The sequence below is a fragment of the Nerophis ophidion genome, linkage group LG15 (genome assembly GCF_033978795.1).
Source record: "Nerophis ophidion isolate RoL-2023_Sa linkage group LG15, RoL_Noph_v1.0, whole genome shotgun sequence".
Classification (NCBI taxonomy): Eukaryota; Metazoa; Chordata; class Actinopteri; order Syngnathiformes; family Syngnathidae; genus Nerophis; species Nerophis ophidion.
Window position 1 is genome coordinate 32,315,842 of NC_084625.1, and position 24,348 is coordinate 32,340,189.

General features: G+C 42.2%; 1 protein-coding gene across 5 annotated transcripts in view; it reads right to left on the reverse strand.

The window, feature by feature from the left end:
- pola1 (polymerase (DNA directed), alpha 1) overlaps nucleotides 1-24,348 on the reverse strand; it is a 163,989-nt gene that overhangs the window by 76,291 nt on the left and 63,350 nt on the right. For all 5 annotated transcript variants that reach the window (XM_061922032.1, XM_061922029.1, XM_061922030.1 and 2 more), the window contains one exon: nucleotides 2,237-2,269. In XM_061922032.1, the coding sequence (XP_061778016.1) occupies nucleotides 2,237-2,269 (33 nt within the window). The remainder of the gene's footprint in view (nucleotides 1-2,236; nucleotides 2,270-24,348) is intronic.

Consider the following 24,348-nt stretch of genomic DNA (forward strand, 5'->3'; position numbering starts at 1 on the left):
TAACATCAGAATATTGCATTATTTATTTTTTTTCACCAAAAATGTATTGCACCTGGTTGTTGATTTCACTTCCCCCGACTTTGCACTGGTGCCTGAAATGCTTTTATTTAACAGGACTAAGGCCGCATTATAAAAACTGTGTCGCAGTCCCTTTGTTTGTCTTTTCAGCACCCTGAATTTTCTGCCTGAGGGTAACTCATCCAACTCCATGTGTGTAACAAGGAATATGAAATATAAAAAATGTAATTTTAGCCCCTGTGCCACGGGCTTCACGGTGGAAGAGGGGTTAGTGCGTCTGCCTCACAATACGTAGGTCCTGAGTAGTCAGGGTTCAATCCCGGGCTCAGGATCTTTCTGTGTGGAGTTTGCATGTCCTCCCCGTGAATGCGTGGGTTCCCTCCGGGTACTCCGGCTTCCTCCCACCTCCAAAGACATGCACCTGGGGATAGGTTGATTGGCAACACTAAATGGTCCCTAGTGTGTGAATGTGAGTGTTTGTCTACCTGCGATGAGTTGGCGACATGTCCAGGGTGTACCCCGCCTTCCACCCGATCGTAGCTGAGATAGGCACCAGCGACCCCAAAAGTGAATAAGCGGTAGGAAATGGATGGATGGAAAATGTAATTGTGTCTCCCTTTTGAAGGAATCTTTCACGTGAGTAGAATCTACGGTTGTACAGTATACCGGTGTCAGCATAGTACCGCGATACTAATGAATCATTTTCGGTACGATACAGTCTCCGAAAATGCGATGAGGTGGCGACTTGTCCATGGTGTACGCCGCCTTCCGCCCGATTGAAGCTGAGATAGGCACCAGCGCCCCCCGCGACTCCATAGTGAATAAGCGGTAGGAAATGGATGGATGGAAAATGTAATTGTGTCTCCCTTTTGAAGGAATCTTTCACGTGAGTACAATCTACGGTTGTACGGTATACCGGTGTTAGTATAGTACCGCGATACTAATGAATCATTTTTGGTACGATACAGTCTCCGAAACATACCGGTCCCGCACCCGCGTCGAAGTCACGTCATGACATTGTTGGTTTATGAGCAGACGAGAATGTTCGGCGGCTCACAATCACAGAGTACTTGCAAGCAGACACGTGAGTAGACAGAAAAAGGAGATCAGACGCATTTTGGCTTAAAAACCAAAGATAAAAGGTGGAACGCCCTCAGGGAGAGGTGCTTTAAGACAAAGCTAACTAGTTAACAGCTAACGTCCATCCACCGCCGGCAGTGTTTTAGCTACTTCTAAATCAGTAATCCTTGTCTCCATGGCGACAAATAATGTATGTTTCTTACAAGTATCATCCCTGCAGGAAGAGGAATAGCTAAACATGCTTCACTACACACTATAGCTCACCAGCATGAAAATGTAAAAACGCCATGAGTGGATCTACACCTAACGTCTACTGTAATGATACCAAGTACAATAGCGTATCTAGTTGATACCGCTATGATTACATCGATATTTTTTAGCATCACAAAATCTTCTTTCGTTTTAAAAATATGTATATTATGTTTATAAACTCAGGAAATATGTCCCAGGACACATGAGGACTTTGAATATGACCAATGTATGATCCTGTAACTACTTGGCATCAGATTGCAACCCAAATTTGTGGTATCATCTAAAACTAATGAAAAGTATCAAATAGAAGACTAAGTGATTATCACATTTTAACAGACGTGTAGAGAGAACATGATAAAAGAGAAAATAAGCAGATATTAACAGAACATGAACAAGTAGATAATTCATTTTCTACCACTTGTCCTTAATCATTTTGACAAACTAATTCAATGATAACACAATATGTTACTGCATATGTCAGCAGACTAATTAGGAGCCTTTGTTTGCTTACTTACTACTAAAAGACAAGTTATCTAGTACGTTCACTATTTTATTTAAGGACTTAACTGCAATAGGAAAAATGTGTTTAATGTACCCTAAGATTTTTTGTTAAAATAAAGCCTATAATGCAATTTTTGTGGTCCCCTTTATTTAGAAAAGTACACAAAAGCACCGAAGTAATTTTAGTACTGGTACCAAAATATTGATATAGTTACAACACTAGTACAATCTTTACACATGAAAACACTGGGACACAGCTGCGATAAAGATCAGTTAAGATCACAGATAAGTTAAAAAGGGCAAATACGGTACCAACGATCTGATCCTATGATCGCAAAGTGTCTAATATTTAGTTCTGTGAAATAAATGGGTAAGGTAGACCAACCTTTTGGACCATGTCTTTGGTGTGCATCAGAATCTGAAAAAGCAGACACACAATTAAAACAAGAAATAACTGAAAAAAGCCATTTTCAATGTTATTTATTATATGAGAGTGTGTGTGTGAGTGTGATTGTGAACGTGTGTGGACAAGAGCAGAGCAGGTGACTTTCTTTTAAACGGGGGATAATTGGCTAAGAGGGCAATTATGAGCGCGTGCTGTGACAGGCATCTTTTCAACCCACACACATCCACGCTGGGAAAAACACGTGCACACACACCTTAATGACTCGTAATGGCCTTTATCACCCACAGAGTGAGTGACGGACAAAGACTGTTAAAGCTGGCTGTCCACTGTGTGTGTGTGTGTGTCCAAGAAACAGAGTGATCCTAACAGGTGGGGGCTGCGGGTCTTTAACCTGGGGGGAGGGGTCAGTCGGAGGGACACAACTCGGTGTGATCTGTCATTGGCAATCTGCACTTCAATCAGCGACGGCTGCATATGCGCCAACACCAGTAAGAGTGTGCGGCGTGTGGGGGACAAGGACGGGGGCCGGGGGTTGTCTATTTCAGAGCAAGAAAGAGGCAGGGTTGAGCAAAAAGGCATGGGAAAGGCAAATGGAGCTTGGGGGGGTTGATCTACTCCCTGAAACCAAAGTGGGACTTAACCATGCTTTATGAGGTGATACGTGCCACTGTCGGGTGTTTGAGTCATTCACAGAACAGCCTCCTCTATTAGGGGCCACGAGGCAAGGTCAAGGTCTCGTCACAGACGCACACTTACACACTGAAGAATTACTGCAGACTCAATGCCTCGCTAAACAGTTTAGGCAAAAGCAAGGTAACTCTCACAAACATTTCTATACTAGCAACACCCACAATGAATAAAAAAAAACAACACAAAAAAACCCTATGCTAAATCAAAAATTAAATGGGAAAGGCACTTTTTGTGGAATTTTGCCTATTGTTCACAATCATTACGAAGAGACATGATGGATGGATAAAAAAAAAGATCTATATATTAAATAAACGTAAATAAAAGTCAGCTTCCAACGGAGCCAATGGGAGGTCCTCTATTCCGCCCATAAAATCCAATAAACACTCATTCAAAAAGCACCAACACTACTCCTTTTATATTTTTTGACTTAAAGTATTAGTGATGTTGTTACTATAAGCGCTAAGACCAATGAACTATTAAAAGTAGCGCCTTAATCAAAAGCTTGAGTACAATTTTGACATGATCGACTGGCGAGCTGTTTCCTCGCTTCCCTGCTCCCTGGAAGTTTATTGTCAATCATAAATCATGCATGTCACCTGGAAAGTAGATGGTTGAAGATGTACTTCGACAAGTTGGTACACTATGACAGCTTTTTAGGACCCGAAAATGGCAAGAACGACACGAAAAGACGCTTTGTCACCCCCACCCCCGTTCCTTCGTAGGGATTATCATTTAAATGGGAATATATGAACATCCTAGCAGTCGGCAGCCTGATGACAGCAGACATTGCACTGTGAGTGATGTTTTAGTATTTGTTGGCTCTCAAAGTCTGCAGTGAGTAATAATGTGTTTGAAATTAATGCTTAAAATAATCAAAATACGTAGATATTAAAAGTTATTATAAATGTGCCTGTTACTACATTACATATATACTTACATCATGTGTACAAAACCCTTATGGAGTTGTTGATGTTATTGAAGGGCTTTTAGGCAGAATTGAGTGGCTCTCATAAACTCCATTGTAAGCAAAGTATTGATTGCATTTATTTAATATTTACATTGCATAGAAAAATAACACCCATCACCATGTCTCTCATAATGATTGTGAATGTTAGGCAAAAATACCCAAAAAAGTGCTTAAGTGAAAGCATTGACCATAAAAAATGTCCAGAATATGAATGGTACATTAAAGGTGCACTCCCCATTTGACATGGAAAAATGCTGACAGCGGCCATCAGACTAATATCACCTGCAATAGGAGGAAGAGCAAGTCCACGCCAACGATATTATTAATTTGAGATGGTTTATTTATATGTTGGTGTTTAAAAGAGGTGAAAATCAGTAGAGACTTTTCAGTGTAAACAGAGCCAAAAAGAAAAATTATATTTATCATTTTGACATACACTGAGAAGTCACTTCCTTGGGTACACCTTCCTTTGAATTTGAGTTTGTGCTGCTGCTGTCCGCTTTGTTGCACATAAACACGAATTTCCTTATTATGGGATTAATAATTAAGTCTTTTTCCATTTGTTTTAAAGCCTGCACAATAAGGTAATAAGGTAAGGGTTTTCTAAAGTTAAAAAGAGGTTGACGCTTAAGTAGGCCTGGGCAAATTTTTTTGTTGCAGACTATTTAAAAAATAAAAATAAAATTTTCCCTCCTCTGGCTCTGTTATACTTTTTGCCCATCAGGAGCTTCCGTTGCTTGCACCGTACCCTCTTTTACTTAGCAGCACAGATAGCAAAACATGGCTAATGCTAATTAAAACGAGAAGTATGTTTGAAAGAAAAAAAAAAGTGTTGTCAGTACTTTGGTTTTGCGGCAACAGGCTTGGAACAAATGACTGCACGCTTCAAAGTTTGTCTTAAAATGCCAGCAGGACAAAAAAGTTTTCCGGCATTTGAAAACAAAGCCTCCAACCCAGGGGTTCTTAACCAGGGTTCGATCGAACCCTAGGGGTTCGGTGAGTCGGCCTCAGGGGTTCACTGGAGCCTCCACTCAAGCCACACCCAACTCATCGTGTACATAAAAACTTCTCCCTATCGGCATATTAGGGCTACGGCAACAGCAGATCCCAAACTGATTTGCAGGTGTGTAATTTGTTACGAGTTCATACACTGTGTTGGTTTTGTTCTTTGAACAAGGTGATGTTCATGCACGGTTGTGCACCAGTAAAAGATCATTTGTCTTGAATTTGAAAAACATTTTATTTTTCACTAAAGAAGGGTTCAGTGGATGCGCATATGAAACTGGTGGGGTTCAGTAACTCCAACAAGGTTAAGAACCACTGCTCCAACCGAATGCGGGAAATGCAACTCTTTACAAGGCCGCAACAACAAACTACGGGTTAAAAAAAAAATAATTTACACAAGCTACAATATGTGTGATGAAAAAGAAGCACAGTGCACACAGATCACTAAAGCAGTCGCTCTCCACACCACCAAGACGCGTGAATGAATAAGGCTGCGTTTACTTTATCTACTTACTGAAACATACTACAGTCCTCCTTATTGATCTCAATATTGAAAATTATTGTTTATTTGCATGCAATGTGTAATGCTACATTTTTTTTTAACAGAGGTATTGCTTCCCAAGGGAAGCTCTTAAATTAATTATCTGACATCCGTTCTATAAAAAGTACAATTTATATCTGGTCTAAAAAGAACATTATACAACATAGAATTTTTACAAGAGTAAAAAGCAGTGTATGTATGCAGTGTCAATTTAAACTACAAGTTTTTGATCAAATAAAAGAAAAACTTGTTTGGAATTATCTGTGTCATTGGTATTCCATGGGTTCTTTAAAAAGTAGGGGAAAACATTTTAAAATTCATAAATCACATTTTCTGTGAAAAAAATCTGAGATTTTATTTTTAGGCCATATTGCCCAGGCCTACACTAAAGGTAGCTCTAGTTTTCAGGACTGCCCCATATACTGCAAGTACCTAAAAAACTAAAGGCATAAATTCAAGAATTCGATGAACTTCATCATACCAGCACAGATGAAACTGCACAAAATGTTGTAATTGATGTCCCAGATATAGCCCAACTGGTACTACAATAACAATACTATGTAAGGACGGCGTGGCGCAGTGGTTGAGTGGCCGTGCGCAACCCAAGGGTCCCTGGTTCAATGCCCACCTAGTACCAACCTCGCCACGTCCGTTGTGTACTGAGCAAGACACTTCACCCTTGCTCCCGATGGGTGCTGGTTAGCGCCTTGCATGGCAGCTCCCTCTATCAGTGTGTGAATAGGTAAATGTGGAAGTAGTGTCAAAGCGTTTTAAGTACCTTGAAGGTAGAATAGCGCAATACAAGTACAACCCATTTATCATTTAGATAATGTAAATAAAATAGGATATAAATAGAGTAAGCCATAAATATCATCGGTTAATAGAAACAGACAATCGAATACTTAGAAAAATAGAATACTTAATGCATGTAATAAGTGAGAATGGTAGTCGAATACAGATTTGAACATTTGGGTTTCATATTGTACTTTGGGACAATGTAGAGTGTGTGCTGATAAAAAAGTAGCAATTTAACACGCAGTGGATATGGCAAATCTTTGCTAACACAACTGTCTCACCAAGCCGCTCACAATGTAATAAAGTTAGCCGGAGAACACAAAAGAGCAAAACTAGAAGCACATTGAAAGACTAATGAACAGAAAATAAGGCCATGCAGGTGATAAATGTTGAGATGTTGGGAAAGTCAGGGCTAGCAGCGACGTGAGCCCAGAGAGGTGAGAATGCGTTGATATAAATGATGTGCAGACTCATTTAGACACATTTTCCATATGCTGTTACTTCCAACGAGGCCGGCCGCTCCGAGGAATGGTCCATGTGTAAGACAAGTCGTTTGACCATGACACTGGAATTTGTGTAACTGGTGGTGCGAGTGCTCATCGTGACTATGAATCATGAATCAAAAGAAATGTGGCACAGAGATGACCTTCAGCTGTCACTTCATTAGGTCCACAAGCCCCAAATAATGATTCATTCGAAGAGACTGAGCAGAGAAAATTCTGATCTATACAGTAATCACAAAAACATTTCTGACACACAAAAAAAAACCTATGTTACTTACAGTACATGTGAAATAATCACTTCATAATGCAACACTGCATTACAGTGGATCCCCTTTCATAATGAATACATTGGAATTAATAAATATGGGTGCATTTTTTTGCAGTCACACCAATTGTATTTGTTCCTATGCAAAGTTGGAAAATGTTAGGTGGCAGTTCCATTATAACATAACCCCAAACCTGCTTCTACAGAAACAGGTAAACAAAACAAACAATAATACAAACAGCGATCAACAAGTACAATCAGGAGCAGCTGTCATTAAGGTAGCTTGACAACAAATCTTTAAATTTGGGTTCAAAGATTACCATGGTATGAAGAAGAGAATGACGATGTGCACATTTTGCAGCTCAAAATTTACTGACAAGGCCACCACAACATCCAACTTTGTTACTCACAAAAAAAAACTACAAAGAAAGGTAAGCTATGTAAATGTGTCTTTTAGCAAGCTGTTAAAAAGCTAAAGGGCAAAAATAGCGATCAAGAGACTTTTTCCAGTTCTCCAGGGATCACGTCTGCACAGGAAAAGTGTCTTTAGCTAATTTATTGGCATGTCAAATGGGTCAAACTTTAACTTAAAGAGTGACATTTGCTAAAACGAATGCTAACGTAGATTATTAAAGTAAAGTTAAATTTAAAGGGGATGGTGGGGACCTATGATGATTCTAATTCAACACACTTCTTTGTTGTCCCGATGTGTGAAATGAAAACTTCCACACTTAATATTTGCAGAAGTATCAGGTTAAAAAAAAAAAATCAAGCACACTGTAAAACAGGTGGTGATCAATAAACTTGAATATGACCAAATCGTTTATTTCAGTAATTTTGTTCAAAAAGTGAAACTTGTAAATGATATACATTCATTACACACAGACTGATATATTTCAAGTGTTCATTTATTTTTGCGAGCACCGATCCTGCAGCTGTGTGTGGAACTGTCAGTTTTCACGTCCTTCTTACACGTGCTAAATAAAATGCCAAATAGTGTTCGCAAAATGGTGATGAATGTTGATAAATCTCATTGCGCATGCTGTGTAATTATATTTGCATCTCCTCCTCACAGTAGTGTGGGCGTTTTGATGATCAGCACATATTCTGCATATTAATGAACACAGAGACGCAAACTGGATTGCACGCCTTATTCTGCTCTTTAACAGATGCACAGGGGTTACTGCATGTGCCTCAAAATACGAAGGTCCTGGGTTCGATTCCCGGGGTCTTTCTGTGGGTGCATGTTCTCTCCTGTGACTGCGTGGGTTCCCTCCGGGTACTCCGACTTCCTCCCACCCCCAAAGACATGCACCTGGAGATAGGTTCATTGGCAACATTCGCCATAGTGTGTGTGAATGTTGTCTGTCTGCGTTGGCACTGCAATGAGGTGGCGACTTGCCCAAATGCAGCTGAGATAGGCTCCAGCACCTCCCGCAACCTCAAAAGGGACAAGCGGTAGACAATGGATGGGATGGAATACACTTTGCAGGCCTTTAGAAGATCAGCTTTGCGTGTGCTATCAGGTTTGCATGTGTTTTTGTGCACGCAAACCTTTGGCCCATTACTGCAACAATACAGTGTGGCATGAAGTCGATCAGTCTTTGACACTCCTCAGGTGCTATGAGAGCCCAAGTTGCTTTGTTAGTGGCCTTCAGCTCTTCTGCATTGTTGGGTCTGGCGTATCGTATTTTCCTCTTGACAAAACCCAATAGATTTTCTAAGAGGTTAAGATCAGGTGAGTTTGCTGGCCAATTAAGGACAGAAATACCATGGTCCTTAAAGTAGGTACTGGTAGTTTTGGCACTGCGTGCAGGTGCCAAGTCCTTTTGTGAAAATCAAGTCTGCATCTCCATAAAGTTGGTCAGCTGTGGTAAGCATGAAATATAGTGACTGTTGACCTCAGAAAACTCAGTGGACCGACACCAACAGATGACATGGCACCTGGAACCCCAAACTATCACTGACAGTGGAAACTTTACTGTAATAATAATAATGGATTAGATTTATATAACGCTTTTCTAGACGCTCAAAGCGTTTCACAGAGAAGTGAGAACCCATCATTAATTCACACCTGGCGGTGGTAAGCTACTTTCTTAGTCACAGCTGCCCTGGTGTAGACTGACGGAAGCATGGCTTCCAGTTTGTGCCTACGGCCCCTCAGGCCATCACCTATCATTCATCATTCATTCACCAGTGTGAGCGGCACTGGGGGAAAGGGTTAAGTGTCCTGCCCAAGGATTTGGATAGTAAGAGGCAGGGAGCGAACCTGCAACCCTCAGGTTTCTGGCACGGCCGCTCTACCCACTACACCATGCCGTCCAGTTACTCTCAGTGACCTAGGACCTCAGAAAACACAGTGGACTAACACCAGCATGGTGTTAGTCCTCTGGGTTTTTTCAGTGATAGTTTTGTGATGTGTTTGATCATTTCTGTCACTGCAAGTCACACATCGGTGTTATTATGCGCATGCCAAGATTAGATGAAAATAATTATTTATCCTATCTTAACTTGTGTTTTCACATGTGTTCAGGGATGTGTTTTCTTCAGTGATGGTTTGGGGTGCCACCAACATGGCACCCCAAACCATCACTGAAGTTTCCAGTCAGTGATGGTTTGGTCCACTGTTTTTTATAAGGTCCAAGGTCAGTGCAGCCATCTACCAGGAAGTTTTAGAGCACTTCATGCTTCTTGCTAAAGACCAACTTTATAGAAACGTAGATTTAATTTTCCAACATGACTTGGCACCTGCACATAGTGGGGGCGTCGTTGGGGCGAGGGCGTGGTTAAGAGGGGAGGAGTATAATTGACCAACTCGAGTATTTCATATTTTTTTCATATGTATGTATACATACTGTATGTATATATAACTATGGATATATGTATGAAATACTTGACTTTCAGTGAATTCTAGCTATATATAGAGCTGGGCGATATTGGCTTTTATTAATATCGCAATATTTTTATGCCATAATGCGATATACGATATGTATTACGATATTTTGCCTTGGCCTTGAATGAACACTTGATGCATATAATCACAGCAGTATGATGATTCTATGTGTCTACATTAAAACATTCTTCTTCATACTGCATTAATATATGCTACTTTTAAACTTTCATGCAAAGAGGGAAATCACAACTAAGTTAATTGACCAAAACTGTATTCATTAAATACTCTTCATTCTCTCACGGGTGACTTTTTAAATGAAAGAACAAATTAATAGTGTTGCTACCTTTTTGTAGGAACACTTCTGCTGCATACTTTGCATTGATTGATTGATACTTTTATTAGTAGATTGCACAGTACAGTACATATTCTGTACAATTGACCACTAAATGGTAACACCCAAATAAAATTTCAACTTGTTTAAGTCGGGGTCCACGTTAATCAATTCATGGTACAAATATATACTATCAGCATAATACAGTCATCACACAGGTTAATCATCATAGTATATACATTGAACAGCATATTGCTGTTGTCTGCTGAATATCTTCCCACTTGAAGCCAAACCACTGCCAGATGATGGACCCCCTGCTCTTTATGTTGGGCATTTATTGTTTTTCCTCCATTTGTGGTAAGTTTCGCACCATCTGTCTCTTGCATTGTCACAAGTCCGCTCCGCTCTGCTTTTAGTAGATTGCACAGTTCAGTACATATTCCGTACAATTGACCACTAAATGGTAACACCCCAATAAGTTTTTCAACTTGTTTAAGTCGGGGTCCACGTTAATCAATTCATGGTAGTTGTTCTACTAACTGTCCTGTGCTTGCTGGTTACTAACAAAAAAAACAACAACACTTACCTTTCACTATTTGACTAAACTTTGTCCTGCCATTTGCGTATTGGTGAGCGATCTCCGAATCCGGGAACATGTCCTTCACGGATTTGTTGTAGACATCCGCAAATGAGAACGGGATGTTGCTTCCAGCTATCAGCATAGCCATCTTTGTCTCAGCATAAGTTACACCATCGGGTCTCCATTTTGCGAGGTGGCCCATAAGACTGGGTTGTGAACAATGGTGCGCTGAGGACGCTTTGTGCTTTGCTGACCATTAATGACTGAGTAAATCCGTTCGGCCGCCGTGTTCAATGGAGAAGTCTGTTCTACAAAATTTACAGGCAACATACCCCATCCCCTACTAACTCTCCTGGATAAACTGACATTCTTGTTTCCAATCGTTTTGGAACTTGCAGACGTATTTCTTCATTTTGCTCGTCAGCGGTGTAATATATTGGGTTGGAGTCAATAACCAGGTGACATGATGAAGTTAGGTCTCTTTACTGTGGGCTTCAGAACAGACTCCCTAATGCATGTTCCTTGACTGCACTTAAATATAGAATATATGTAGAATATATTTACATTTTATTCTATTCTATGTACAGTAGATGGCAGTATTGTCCTGTTTAAGAGGGTCACATCATTGCTGAGTCAGGTTCTCATGGAGCTGGAGGGGGCGTGGCCTCCAGCTCCGCCTGAATTTCGGTAGATTTTCGGGAGAAAATTTGTCCCGGGAGGTTTTCGGGAGAGGCACTGAATTTCGGGAGTCTCCCAGAAAATTCGGGAGGGTTGGCAAGTATGGACTAATACTGCACATTGGTGGGTTACGCCCACCTCTCCTCTTTAGTAATAAGAACAACAAGGTGGACAAGGATATGATGAGTTGGTGGACTGTCAACTTTTTGAATTATTTTGACTGTGCTCGAGCACGACAAAAGGCCCGAATGACTTAAGGTTTGTGTGTACTAAAACACGTGCAAACTTGATAGCACATGCAAAGCTGATCTACTAAACATGAGCACTGTGCAAAGTGGATTGCATCTGATTAATGAGCAAAATAAGGCATGCAATCCATTTTGAGTCCGTCTTTTTCCATCCATCCATTCATTTTCCTCTGCTTATCCGAGGTCAGGTCGCGGGGGTAGCAGCCTAAGCAGGGAAGCCCAGACTTCCCTCTCCCCAGCCACTTCGTCTAGCTCTTCCCGGGGCATCCCGAGGCATTCCCAAGCCAGCCGGGAGACATAGTCTTCCCAACGTGTCCTGAGTCTTCCCCTTGGCCTCCTACCGGTTGGACGTGCCCTAAACACCTCCCTCAGGAGGCGTTCGGGTGGCATCCTGATCAGATGCCCAAACCACCTCATCTGGCTCCTCTCGATGTGGAGGAGCAGCGACTTTACTTTGAGTTCCTCTCGGATGACAGAGCTTCTCACCCTATCTCTAAGGGAGAGCCCCGCCACTCGACGGAGGAAACTCATTTCGGCCGCTTGTATCCGTGATCTTATCCTTTCAGTCATGACCCAAAGCTCATGACCATAGGTGAGGATGGGAACGTAGATCGACCGGTAAATTGAGAGCTTTGCCTTCTGGCTCAGCTCCTTCTTTACCACAACGGATCGGTAAAACGTCTGCATTACTGAAGACGCCGCGCCGATCCGCCTGTCCATCTCAAGATCCACTCTTCCCCCACTCGTGAACAAGACTCCTACAGTGGGGGAAAAAAAAGTCTTTAGTCAGCCACCGATTGTGCAAGTTCTCCTAAAATGATGACAGAGGTCTGTAATTTTCATCATAGGTACACTTCAACTGTGAGAGACAGAATAAGAAAACAAATCCAGGAATTCACATTGTAGGAATATTTAAGAATTTATTTGTAAATTATGGTTTAAAATGATAACAGAGGTCTGTAAGTATTTGGTCAACCATTCAAAGCTCTCACTCATGTGAGGTTTTGGCTCAAAATCTCACGATACATGGCCCCATTTAATCTTTCCTTAGCACGGATCAATCGTCCTGTCCCTTAGCAGAAAAACAGCCCAAAAGCATGATGTTTCCACCTCCATGCTTCACAGTAGGTGCGGTGTTCTTGGGATGCAACTCAGTATTCTTTTTCCTCCAAGCACGACGAGTTGAGTTTATACCAAAAATTTCTATTTTGGTTTCATCTGACCACATGACATTCTCTCAATCCTCTGCTGTATCATCCATGTATCCATTTTGGTATAAACTCAACTCGTCGTGTTTGGAGGAAGAAGAATACTGAGATGCATCCCAAGAACACCACACCTTCTGTGAAGCATGGAGGTGGAAACATCATGCTTTGGGGTTGTTTTTTCTGCTAAGGGGACAGGACGATTGATCCGTGTTAAGGAAAGAATGAATGGGGCTATGTATCGTGAGATTTTGAGCCAAAACCTCCTTCCATCAGTGAGAGATTTGAATGGTTGACCAAATACTTATTTCCACCATAATTTACACATCAATTCTTTAAAATTCCTACAATGTGAATTCCTGGATTTTTTTCCCACATTCTGTCTCTCACAGTTGAAGTGTACCTATGATGAAAATTACAGACCTCTGTCATCATTTTAAGCGGGAGAACTTGCACAATCGGTAGCTGACTAAATACTTTTTTGCCCCACTGTAGGTACTTGAACTCCTCCACTTGGGGATGGGTCTCCTCCCCAACCCGGAGATGGCACTCCACCCTTTTAAGGGAGAGAACCATGGACTCGGACTTGGAGGTGCTGATTCTCATTCCGGTCGCTTCACACTCGGCTGCGAACCGATCCAGTGAGAGCTGAAGATCCCGGCCAGATGAAGCCATCAGGACCACATCATCTGCAAAAAGCAGAGACCTAATCCCACGGCCACCAAACCGGAACCCCTCAATGCCTTGACTGCGGCTAGAAATTCTGTCCATATAAGTTATGAACAGAATCTGTGACAAAGGGCAGCGTTGGTGGAGTCCAACCCTCACTGGAAACGTGTCCGACTTACTGCCGGCAATGCGGACCAAGCTCTGACACTGATCGTACAGGGAGCGGACCGCCACAATAAGACAGTCCGATACCCCATACTCTCTGAGCACTCCCCAAAGGACTTTCCGAGGGACACGGTCGAATGCCTTCTCCAAGTCCACAAAGCACATGTAGACTGGTTGGGGAAACTCCTATGCACCCTCAAAAAACCTGCCGAGAGTATAAAGCTGGTGCACAGTTCCATGACCAGGACGAAAACCACACTGTTCCTCCTGAATCCGGGGTTCGACTATCCGGCATAGCTTCCTCTCCAGTACACCTGAATAAACCTTACCGGGGAGGCTGAGGAGTGTGATCCCACGATAGTTGGAACAAACCCTCCGGTCCCCCTTCTTAAAGAGAGGGACCACCACCCCGGTCTGCCAATCCAGAGGTACCGCCCCCGATGTCCACGGGATGCTGCAGAGTCTTGTCAACCATGACAGCCCCACAGCATCCAGAGCCTTATGGAACTCCGGGTGGATCTCATCCCCCCTGGGGCCTTGCCACCGAGGAGCTTTTTAACTACCTCGGCAACCTCAGCCCCAGAAATAGGAGAGCCCACCACAGATTCCCCAGGCACTGCTTCTTCAGAGGAAGACGTGTTGGTGGGATTGAGGAAGTTTTCGAAGTATTCCTTCCACCGATCCACAACATCCGCAGTTGACGTCAGCAGATCACCATCCGCACCATACACGGTGTTGACAGTGCTTCACCTTCCTGAGGCGGCGGTTGGTGGTCCAGAATCGGTTTGAAGCCGTCCAGAAGTCGTTTTCCATGGCTTCCCCTAACTTCTCCCATGTCCGAGTTTTTGCCTCTACGACCGCTGAAGCTGCACACCGCTTGGCCCGTCGGTACCTGTCTACTCCCTCCGGAGTCCTATGAGCCAAAAGAACCCGATAGGATTCCTTCAGCTTGAGGGCATCCCTCACCGCTGCTGTCCACCAACGGGTTCTAGGATTACCGCCCCGACAGGCACCAACTACCTTGCGGCCAAAGCTCCAATTGGCCGCCTCGACAATAGAGGTGCGGAACATGAACCACTCGGACTCAATGTCCAGCACCTCCCTCGTGACATGTTCAAAGTTCTTCCGGAGGTGGGAATTGAAACTCTCTCTGACAGGAGACTCTTCCAGACGTTCCCAGCAGACCCTCACAATGCTGCCAGGTCTGTCCGGCATCCTCCCACACCATCGCAGCCAACTCACCATGGTGGTGATCGGTATAAACGCTTCGCCCCTCTCTTCACCCGAGGGTCCAAAACATGAAGCCGCAAATCCGATGAAACAACTACGAAGTTGATCATGGAACTGCGGCCTAGGGTGTCCTGGTGCCAAGTGCACATATGGACACGCTTATGTTTGAACATGGTGTTTGTTATGGACAAACTGTGACGAGCACAAAAGTCCAATAACAAAACACCACTCGGGTTCAGATCCGGGCGGACATTCTTCCCAATCACGCCTCTCCGGGTTTCACTGTCGTTGCCAACATGAGCGTTGAAGTCCCCCAGCAGAACAAGGGAATCACCCGGGGGCGCACTTTCCAGTACTCCCTCGAGTGTACCCAAAAAAGGTGGGTACTCTGAACTGCTGTTTGGTGCGTAAGCACAAACAACAGTCAGGACCTGTCTCCCCACCCGAAGGCGGAGGGAGGCTACCCTTTCGTCCACTGGGTTGAACTCCAACGTGTAGGCTTTGAGCCGGTGGGCAACAAGAATTGCCACCCCAGCCCGTCGTCTCTCACTGCTGGCAACACCAGAGTGGAAGAGAGTCCACCCCCTCTCAAGAGAAGTGGTTCCAAAGCCCTTGCTGTGCGTCAAAGTGAGTCCGACTACATCCAGCCGGAATTTCTCTACTTCGCGCACTAGCTCAGGCTCCTTCCACCCAGTGAGGTGACGTTTCACGTCCCAAGAGGTAGCTTCTGTAGAAGAGGATCGGACCGCCAAGTGCCCTGCCTTCGGCTGCCGCCCAGCTTTAAATGCACCCAACCTCTATGTCTCCTGCTATGGGTGGAGGGGTGACCCACTTTGCCTCTTCGGGCTGTGCCCGGCCGGGCCCCATGGGAACAGGCCCAGCCACGAGGCGCTCGCCATCGTGCCCCACTTCCGGGCCTGGCTCCAGAGGGGGGCCCCGGTGACCCGCGTCCGGGCGAGGGAAATCTGAGTCCTTTGTTCGTGTTCATCATAGAGGTCTTCGAGCTGGTCTTTGTCTGGTCCCTCACCTAGGACCAGTTTGCCTTGGGAGACCCTACCAGGGAGCTTAAAGCCCCCGGACAACATAGCTCCTAGGATCATTGGTACACGCAAACTCCTCTATCACAGTAAGGTGGAAGCTCACAGTCATTATTATTTATTATTATGCGAATATATGCTGATTATCAAAACGCCCACAATAATGGGAGGAGAAAATGCAAACATACAGCGTCATACAGCACACGCAATGTGATTTATTAACACTCATCACCAATATTGGGAGCACTAATTTGCGTTTTATTTATAGCACACAAACTGACCCAGTTGCACACACAGCTGTGAGGGAAGAGGGCTCTCATTACATAGATACAAGATGGACAGAGAATCCTCTGTACTCCATGTATGTTTCAACATATTTGGATAGTAAGAAATAAATATTTGATACATTATCCATTCAACTACATATTTTTATAATTTCATAGTTTCTAAATGACTTAAGAGGCTGAATAAAATGAATTCAATTGATGCGTTTTGTGTCACTTAAAAACCCCAGAACTAGTTAAGTTGGCACGTTGTGTAAATCATAAATAAAAACAGAATACAATGATTTGTAAATCCTTTTCAACTTATATTCAATTGAATAGACTGCAAAGACAAGATATTTAATGTTTGAACTAGACAACGTTATTTTTTGCAAATATTAGCTCATTTGGAATTTGATGCCTGCAACATGTTTCAAAAAAGCTAGCACAAGTGGCAAAAAAGACTGAGAAAGTTGAGGATGCTGATCAAACACTTATTTGGGACATCCCACAGGTGAAATAGCTAATTGGGAACAGGTGGGTGCCATTATTAGGTATAAAAGCAGCTTTCATGAAATGCTCAGTCATTCACAAACAAGGCAAAGGTCACCACTTTGTGAACAAATGCATGACCAAATTGTTTAAGAACAACATTTCTCAACCAGCTATTGCAAGGAATTTGGGGATTTCACCATCTACGGTCTGTAATAGGGCTGGGCGATATATCGCGATTTTGTCAATATAGAAAATGACTATATCGTGATATTGGAGTATACGTCCTCATGCAGTTACGTTTAGTTGCGGGCATCCCACTCTTTCTTGTCTCTCCTTCTCACAGAGACTTAAAACAAGCGCACCTTTTTTTAAGTCTCAGAGAGCAGAGAGGTAGCGACATGGTAACGTTAGCTGTGATGCTAGCGGAGTGGTGCGGGGGTAATACGAGAGAGAGAAGGTGCGAATCTGGTAACAAATGAAGGAATATTAATTTCCAAGAAAAACAACACGGGGTCCATCGTCTGCCGGTGGTTTGGCTTCAAATGAGAAGATGTTGAACAATTATGCGGCAAAAGGGTTGCTACAAATAGTAGCACCACTGTTAATTTGTAGCATCATTTGAAAAGTCACCCCATGTCAACACAGAACACTTTTCCACTTTGCATCAGTCCATCTCGGGCCCAGAGAAGCCGGCTGCGTTTCCAGATGTTGTTGATAAATGGCTTTCGCTTTGCATAGTAGAGCTTTAACTTGCACTCACAGATATAGCGAAGAACTGTATTTAGTGACAGTTGTTTTCTGAAGTGTTCCTGAGCTCATGTGGTGATTTACTTTAGAGATTGATGTCGGTTTCTGATACAGTGCCGTCTGAGGGATCGAAGGTCACGGTCATTCAATGTTGGTTTCCGGCCATGCCGCTTACGTGGAGTGATTTCTCCAGATTCTCTGAAACTTTTGATGATATTATGGACCGTAGATATTGAAATCATGAAATTTCTTGCAATTGCACTTTGAGAAACGTTGTTCTTAAACTGTTTGACTATTTGCTCACGCAGTTGTGGACAAAGGGGTGTACCTCGCCCCATCCTTTCTTGTGAAAGACAGAGCATTTTTTGGGAAGCTGTTTTTATACCCAATCATGGCACCCACCTGTTCCCAATTAGCCTGCACACCTGTGAGATGTTCGAAATAAGTGTTTGATGAGCATTCCTCACCTTTATCAGTATTTTTTGTCACCTTTCCCAGCTTCTTTGTCACGTGTTGCTGGCATCAAATTTCAAAGTTAATCATTATTTGCACACAAAAAAAAACATTTATCAGTTTGAACATCAAATATGTTGTCTTTGTAGCATATTCAACTGAATATGGGTTGAAAATAATTAGCAAATCAATGTATTCGGTTTATATTTACGTCTAACACAATTTCCCAACTCGTATGGAAACTGGGTTTGTATTTCCAGATCAACACGGTAAGAACAAAATGGTCAACAACAGGAGATAACGTCCGCAGGAACCTACCACATAGCGAAGGACATATACTATTTGATTTTCTACTATGCAGCTCATTTTTATTTGACAGTTATTGAAATATCTTGTGTGACATCATGCACAAAAGTGCACATTATTTGTTTTAAACTATTGTAGTGGCGTTCTGTATAAAAAGTGCACTTTAATTTAGTGTTGTTTTAGTCATCTTAGTGACGTCCTGCACAAAAGTGCACTCAAAGCTTGTTTTAAAATGTCTCTGACAATCATGCACGTCCTGTTTTGAAATGACATGAATGTTTGTGCGACTGCTTAATAACTGTTTAATAAATACAGTTTTTGGTAAATTGACTTTGTGATTTCCCTCTCTGAATGAAAGTTTAAAAGTAGCATATATAAATGCAGTATGAAGAAGAACGTTTTAATGTAGACACATAGATGGTAAATGGGTTGTACTTGTATAGCGCTTTTCTACCCCTTTTTAAGGAGCCCAAAGCGCTTTGACAGTATTTCCACATTCGCCCATTCACACACGCATTCACACACTGACGGTGGGAGCTGCCATGTCAGGCGCTCACAAGGACCCATCAGGAGCAAGGGTGAAGTGTCTTTCCCAAAGACACAACGAACGTGACTAGGATGGTAGAAGGTGGGGATTGAACCAGTAACCCTCAGATTGCTGGCACAGCCACTCTACCAACTTCGCCACGCCGTCATCATACTGCTGTGATTATATGCATCAAGTGTTCATTCAAGGATAAGGCAAAACATTGCGATATATATCGTGTATCGTGACATGGCCTAAAAATATTGAGATATTAATAAAATGCCATATCGCCCGGCCCTAGTCTGTAATATCATCAAATGGTTCAGAGAATCTGGAGAAATCACTGCACATAAGCAGTAAGGCTGAAAATCAACATTGAATGCCTCAACTCTGACGAAGTGTAGTTACTGACAGCGGTTTTCTGAAGTGTTCCTGAGCCCATGTGGTGATATCTTTTACGAAATGATGTCGGTTTTTGATGCAGTACCGCCTTAGGGATCGAGCGGGAGGATGCCTGAAGAACGGTAAGTCGAGCGGCGTTAAAATGTGGGTCACTGTACAGGAGAGAAAGGCACCAATGTAATAATGCATTTAATCTTACTAAAATTTTCGGGAGCTGCAGGCGACCAGCTGATCAAGTGTCAGTCACCCTCTCACTTATTCTTTCTCTCCCTCACTTATGTCCACTGTTTTTCGGTCGCCCCCTGTTGACTGGCTGATTGTTGGTTGTCATAGTACTTGAATTGATATGCAGCAAAGCCTGCTTTTTAAATGTTAATATCGTCGACGATCATCCTCATTTATTCGTCGTGGCCAAAGTCATGATCACAATTGAAATTCAATTGATTAATTGTCCAGCCCCAATATATCCAATATGATAAAAACTTCTTGAAGTATGCATTTTTTGCATCTTGAACACAGTAAGTGCAACCTTCCATGATGCACCTTCAGCCTTAAAATAAAGACGTGGCAATGTAGATGCACTGCACGACCACTTCTAAAATGCCCATAAAAAGTGAACTAAATAAAGGGGTCTGCCACTCTTTTCAATTATACACTAAGTCTTTTAATTTTCCTAAGGGAACTCTCCTGAAGGAATCAATAAAGTACTATCTATCTTTGTAGATTCCACGTAACACGGCCATTAATAGTACACACTATTTCATAGTTTGCACACGCTCATTAGCGCGTGGTATTTAGATTATAGTAAACAAGGCCAGAAATCCACATCTGGTAACAAATTGTTCAGTATGTTGTTTCTATATTTTGTTAAAGCTTTGACCTTAATTGACTTGCTGGGTTGAACTGTAGATGAATCCACTAACAGTCAGAGTAGATCCAGGCAATTTCGTTTTTTGTATCCTTTTGCATACCACACAAGATGAGCACATGAGGGCAAGCATGTTAAACTGCACGGTGGCAGAGGCCCCTTGTAAAAAGAGCCCTGAGCTTCCGTGACGATTGTTTTGAAAAGCACGTGGATGAAAAGCATTTTGGGATGACAGTGAGCTGACTGAAATAGCGGGTGTGGAGGAACACACCACTGTATAAGCTTTAGGGGAGTGCACATGTATGGGTGTGTACACAAGCACAAACAGAAAGTCTCCTTCCTCCCCAATACGTTTTAATTAAAAAGATTTAGCTTCTTTCCTGCTACTGTGAGCATTTATGCATACAAAACTACCAGAGAATGAAAAATGTCCTCTTCCAAAAGCCTGCACCTGTCGGGGAAGATGCCATAGCTGTGTTCTCATGTCTGCTGGTCGCAAAGCAGTGTCTGATTTAATACGAGCGGCTGAGATCACCAAATGCTGGCGGCCATTGTAAATAACTTCACAATGAATGACAACAATGCGCCTAGGTCCACTCAATTCGAAAATACGGAGCGCTAACAGACAGAAAGGACACATTCCAGTGTTGCCACGTTGTCGAGCAAATAAGCGATGTCACAACTGTGAAACTAAAACGTACTTATGGCAAGATGGGAACAATAAAATAGCTTTTCACTAAAATCAGTTATAAGTAAGTAAGTTTGACTTTTAGAAACATTCGACATTTGAGTGAACAGTGTTTTCTGTAGGAGACTGTGCAATTACAATACAAAAATATAACAAAAATAAAGGGAACACTCACTATGCTTCCATGCACTAAACTAGTCCTATTTCTCAAATAGTTAGTATTTTTGTATTTTCCCCCCTATGCTTGAAGTCGAAGTGTTCATGCACTTTATGTCTAATGCGACTATTGCTCATACGCCATGTGCCTCCCATACACTGGGGGGTGCTTATTTGATTGTAGCGGGGGTTAAATTAATTCCTTCTCCGGTTGACCTATGACATCACACTAGCTATCTGCGAACCCTTACAACGTGTTTTAAGTGATGTCCGCTGTAATATTGGCACAGATTGCATGTATTACATCTTTAATTGCTATGATGATGTTAAATAACAGACAGCATCAAGAAATAATCTTAGATTGCGCTACAAACATGACGCTACTACTAAGGAAGTATCAGAGCAGATGCAGGTCCGATGCAAAGACAGACCGACAGAAGAGTTTTTTCGAAAGAATTTTCGGACGAAAAACATGCAAACAAAACTTTTGAATGTGTTGGAAGGTCATTCATAACCCTCTGTGGCTTGATGGAAGGAGTTTTAAATCCGAAAGAAAAAAAATGTTTGTGCCCCGACTGATATCCAGAGTAAAGCTGCTATTGTTCTGGACTATCTTTCCAGGTGTGCGGAGACATAATCAGCTTGGAGTGCACAAATGCAGCGTGAAGAGGTTTGTGTACGCTTTATTATTCACCTTTACACCTGCTTCTCTATCATTCATCTCATTCGTATTTCCTTCGGGGGATCTGAATTAAGTCGACATTTTACATTTCCTTAGCTACCTTCTTAAATAAATTGCCATGTCTTTTCTTGTACCATTGATGAACTTCAAATTTTTCTGTTCTTTTAATTTGTGAAGAAAATAAAAAGTATCCTCTTAATGACAATTGTTGCTATATTTTTATTGAACGATATCTGCTTCTGCGTTGTATCCCGCGCTTCGAGACTGGCAATACGAAGGATCCTCTCCTCTTCATTCAGCTCGAGAATGTGTTATTTTAGTGTACTCTATATTTTTTGAGTAGTTAATATCATAATAGGACATAAAAATGTGTATTGTATGATATTCTTTATTGTTTATATTGTAATTTTAACATCTCGGCATCGGCGAATGCAGTCATTCTCAAATATTGTGGCATGTGGCCCTGGGAAACAAGACTCGACAAAGCTGTGCACTGTAAAACGTTTTTAATGGAGCCAATATTCGTGACTTCATCATTTGTATCAATATAAACAGAAAATAACCACAAAGTGTTGCATTCATTAAGTTAAAGTGTTTTTTATAATGTGCTCCTGAGATAATGTTGCTGATCAATTTAAATTCACTAATATTTATTGATTTTTTCAGTATCAATTGGCTCAAGTCAGTCAAAAGTGTTTATATTAAAAAAAAATTAAAAAAATAAAAAATAAAACACCAAACGATTTAATTGTTTATTCAATTGCAGGCAAATTGATGCACTTTAAATCTTTTCTGTTATGTACTAAAACGCAATATTATTAAAGTGTTTATTTGTTTGCAACTTAATCTACAGTATATTTATTTTGTCTTTGTTGTTTTCTTTAATGTTAACGAGGATACAATGTACTAAACTACTTTTTTATTTACAGAAGTAAATAAATCCTGATCCTGCCAGTAGCATATGCTTGTCTCAAAGATTAAGCCATGCAAGTGCAAGTGCAAACTCGCTCTTTTGTGAAGGCAAAAGAGCGAGGAGTGTCCTGACCAGATATCTACATCCCTAGTTTGATTGATGTAGGCCTTTAACATGCATATACACAATAGTGCAATAGAAAAAAAATCTAGATCACGCCCAATTATATAATCTCTATCGTATATTTATCGCACAACACTGATTTATAGCCATGACGGCCAGCCATTTCAATTGGGCCAAACTACAAATTTTAAAAAGAGAACATCGAGACGCACATTTGGTGCTACCATTTCGAGTCTAGTGACTAATGTAAGTTAGAACTAACCTCTAGCACCAAACACCTCTGCCCCCCTCCGTGCGTCGGTTGAGGTGGGAGGGGTCTGGTGCTAGTGGGTGTGTATAATGTAACCAGGAAGAGTCAGGGATGCATGGGATTATGGGTATTTGTACTGTTGTGTTTATGTTGTCTTACAGTGTAAAGGTTCTTCCGAAATGTTTGTCATTCTTGTTTGATGTAGGTTCACAGTGTGGCGCATATTAGTAAGAGTGTTAAAGTTGTTTATATTACAACCCTCAGTGTAACCTGTATGGCTGTTGAACAAGTGTGCCTTGCAGGTATATACGTGCGTTGACAAGAGCTGCGTATAGCATACGACCGGCCGACAAGCAGATAGAATTGTTTAAAAGCGGGCGCGACGACATGTTAAAGAGGAAGTTAAAAGCATTGCCATCACGGCACGCACTCAATATTGTAGACCGGGTGAAGACCGGAGAATGTTGTCCTCAAGTGATTCCCGGGAGAGGCACCAAACTCCGGAAACCTCCGTAAATAATCGGGGGGGTCGGTGATTATGCAGCTGAGCCATATCAGAGTGACCAAAGAGCCGCATGCGGCTCCGGAGCCGCGGGTTGCTGACCCTGGTTTACACAATTAGCTAGAGTTTATGATTACCAATAGAAGGCAGATTATCAAGCCAGTAATTATTGTCCAGTTATAATTATTTAGTGTAGGAAGTGAGTTTAGGAAGTGTGGTACTTTGGGAACAAAAGCACAGTAAAAAAAGGCTTTCTTTCATATTTGTGCCGATTGTAGCTGAGATAGGCACCAGCGCCCCCCGCAACCCCAAAGGGAATAAGCGGTAGAAATGGATGGATGGATGGATGGATGGATGGATGGGAAAAAAAACATTGATTTCAGAATGATCCTCTCATCCACATCTGACTGAGCAACACATTTTGACATGGGTAAGTTAGCCATGTAATTCTTGAATCTCCGGCACTAAGCTTTGTGATCGTTTACAAAGTGAGCTCGGAGAGGAAGTGACGGCAGAAAGACCTCGCCCACACAAGAAGTGACATCAGAAAGAACACGCCAGAGCGGTTTCGTAGCTCGGAGCTAACCACTGGAAATATGAGGGGGAGTCATCCAGACATGCCTGTGTTTCTCCTTCCTCTACATGGTACAGACGCTTGTGGAAATCACACATGAATACCTAAAGAGAAAGCGATTGCAGCTATTTGGGATACAACACTTCTCAGACAGCAAGAGAACTTTCCAATGTCCAGGTCAGGTGTGATTCTACTTGGCAAAAAACTTTGTCCATTTGTCGAAGGAGAGACAACGAGAATGCGAGCTCCCCTGGATGTGATAAAAAAGATAGCGTGTGTTTTGTATTACCTGGCCGTCGAGGAAAATGGCGAATGCATTTGGACTGGCAAAATGTCGCAGA